We start from the raw sequence: 2,349 nt of genomic DNA, 5'->3' as shown, positions 1-2,349 counted from the left end.
TGCAAGTGTGGGTGCAGTGGCGATGCTCCCTCCCCATTTCCCTCCCCTGCCATCGCTGGAGCTCGCGCCAGTGCCCTCACCAACCCACATTATTGTGGATGCCTGGATCCCTCTGGTGATGTGAAAAACACTTCCCCCGAGGGAATGGAGAGCYGTGAGGCACCCGGGAGCCTGGAAGGGCTGCCTGCACCCACGGGCTCCCCGAACCCTCAGGGACGGTGGCATGGGGTGCTACCATCCCCTCCATCCCCTCCAGGTGTGGTTCCAGAACCGTCGAGCCAAATTCCGCAAGCAGGAGCGTGCGGCCAATGCCAAGGGTGCCAGTGGCACCGGCACCACCGGGAAGAAGTCGGAGCCGCGCTCCTCGTCAGAAGACGACGAATCCAAGGAATCCAACTGCAGCCCGACTCCAGACAGCACGGCGTCCCTGCCTGCTGCTGCCATCGGCAGCCCCGGCGGCAGCCTGAGCCCCAGCCCTGGCGCGGGGGCACCCCTGGGACCCGGCCATGCCCCCCAGCCCCTCAAGGCACCCCTCTGGGCAGGAGTGGGGGGCGGCAGCGGTGCCCCCAACACGGCCGAGCTACTGAAGGCCTGGCAGCCCACCGAGGCTGTGCCGGGACCCTTCTCCGGCGTCCTCTCCTCTTTCCATCGGAAACCAAACGGCATCAAGACAAACCTCTTCTGATCGCTGAATCACCGGATCCGGCTGCCCTCCAAACCCTCTCGGCCCCCACCCTGCACCCTCCACCCATTGCCCCCACCATGGACCCAGCCACGATGCTTCAGCAAACGGGGAGACGGAGCAGGGACGGCTCCCCGCCACCTCCCGGACCCTGCGCTGACGGGGCGGACTCGGAGCCGGGGACAGCTCCCACTGTCACCGTGGGTGCTGTGGGACCGTGGGGGTGCGCGGCAGGGGGACCACACCCATGCTCAGCCAGTGTGCCCCCAGCAGAGCCTTCGGTTTTGGGGGCTCCCGGCGCACTCCAGGGTTAGGGGCAGATGTGGGGCTCCCCACAGCACTGCGGGTGCCCCAGCATTACCCCAGGAGACCCCCCTTCAATGGGCTGTGCCGCTGGGCTGGGGGCAAGGAAGCACTTTATGGGGGGAATCCGGGGGCCACGGGGTGGGCAGTGCTGGGGAKTCCAGCATGGAGATGCCCCGTGGTGTGGGGAGGGCATGATATCCCCCAAATCCTGCCTGCTGACATGGCTTCCCCCCAGTAGGATCCTGGGGAGAAGAAAACACCCCTCCCCCCGCGCAGATTTTGGGGAGTAAACGCAGGGCTGGGAGGTTCAGCATTCACTCGCACTGCTGCGAGCGCTGCCAGTGGGGACAGGGCACCAGAACTGCTGGGGCTGAGGTGGCCCCCGAGGGGGCTGCTGTGGGATGGACGCCCCAGAGCAGCCACTGGGATGCCTGGGAGCAGCCATGAGCCCTCGCCAGCAGCAGGACGGGCGCTCCCACTGGAGCTGGCACGGGTRCAGCTGGGAWCCCCTGGCACATCCCTGTGAKCTCCCCAARGGTCCCCGGGGCACTGCGGTGCCGGTGGGCCCCTCACCTAGCCAGCCACTGCACCGCTGCTGCCGTGCTGGTGGGCTCCATGGCATGGAGAGCATGCTGGCAGCCCATCCATGTATCCCTGTTCCCCCTGTATCCCTCCCAGTCCCCCGGAGGTGGGTTCCCCACTTTTTTTTTTGTTTTGTTTTTTAACCATTCTGTAATTTATTACCCATGTTTGCAAATGCCACTAATCCAAATAAAACTTAATTTATTGATGCTGCTGCTGGCCCTCGGCCCTTGCTGCAACCCACCCCCATCAAGGGCTGGAGGTGGAGCTGCATAGCCCCCACCCCTAAATCCTCTGAAAMCCACCAGAACCCCCCAGGTGATGCCACAGACCCCCAGGACTTYAGGGATTTTTTTGGGTGTGACCCCAAGCAGCTGCAGGAAGCTGAAGGGGCTATCTCATGGGAAGCCCCCTCAAGTGGGATGAGGAAAGGGGTGCCCCACACAGCCCTCTTGGCCTCTAGGGACCCATTGCGGGGAGTGATGATGAAGAAGGTCTTGGGGGCATTGGGATGGTGACAAGACTACACCAGGCTTTTGGGGAGTGATCTGAGGTAACTAAGTTGGGCAAGAAGGGGGCAAAGGAAGCTGGTCCCCACCTTGCTGGGTACAGGCAGCTTGGGGGGAGGGTTACAGATCATGCTGGGATCCAGTCCCTCACCCTGGTTCCCCATCTTGCCCCCCTCCCCACACCTTTCTAGACCCTTCACCCCCTCYGCATGCTGAGAGCTCCACCACACCCATTACATGAAACATGACAAAAATCACAACACATTTACC

The 2,349-nt window shown here is 63.2% G+C and overlaps 1 protein-coding gene across 1 annotated transcript in view; it reads left to right on the top strand.

Moving 5' to 3' along the window:
* Nucleotides 1-693, top strand: part of PHOX2A (paired like homeobox 2A) — a 3,786-nt gene extending 3,093 nt beyond the window's left edge. Inside the window, exon 3 of the mRNA XM_057377021.1 lies at nt 257-693. Within this exon, the coding sequence (XP_057233004.1) occupies nt 257-685 (429 nt within the window). The 3' untranslated portion in view covers nt 686-693. The remainder of the gene's footprint in view (nt 1-256) is intronic.
* The last annotated feature ends 1,656 nt before the right edge of the window (nt 694-2,349 follow it).

Source organism: Malurus melanocephalus, unplaced genomic scaffold (genome assembly GCF_030028575.1).
Source record: "Malurus melanocephalus ecotype Western Australia unplaced genomic scaffold, MMel_1.1 scaffold_298, whole genome shotgun sequence".
NCBI lineage: Eukaryota > Metazoa > Chordata > Aves > Passeriformes > Maluridae > Malurus > Malurus melanocephalus.
The sequence above is the reverse complement of the archived record's forward strand: the minus strand, read 5'-3'. Positions and strand labels throughout refer to the sequence as shown.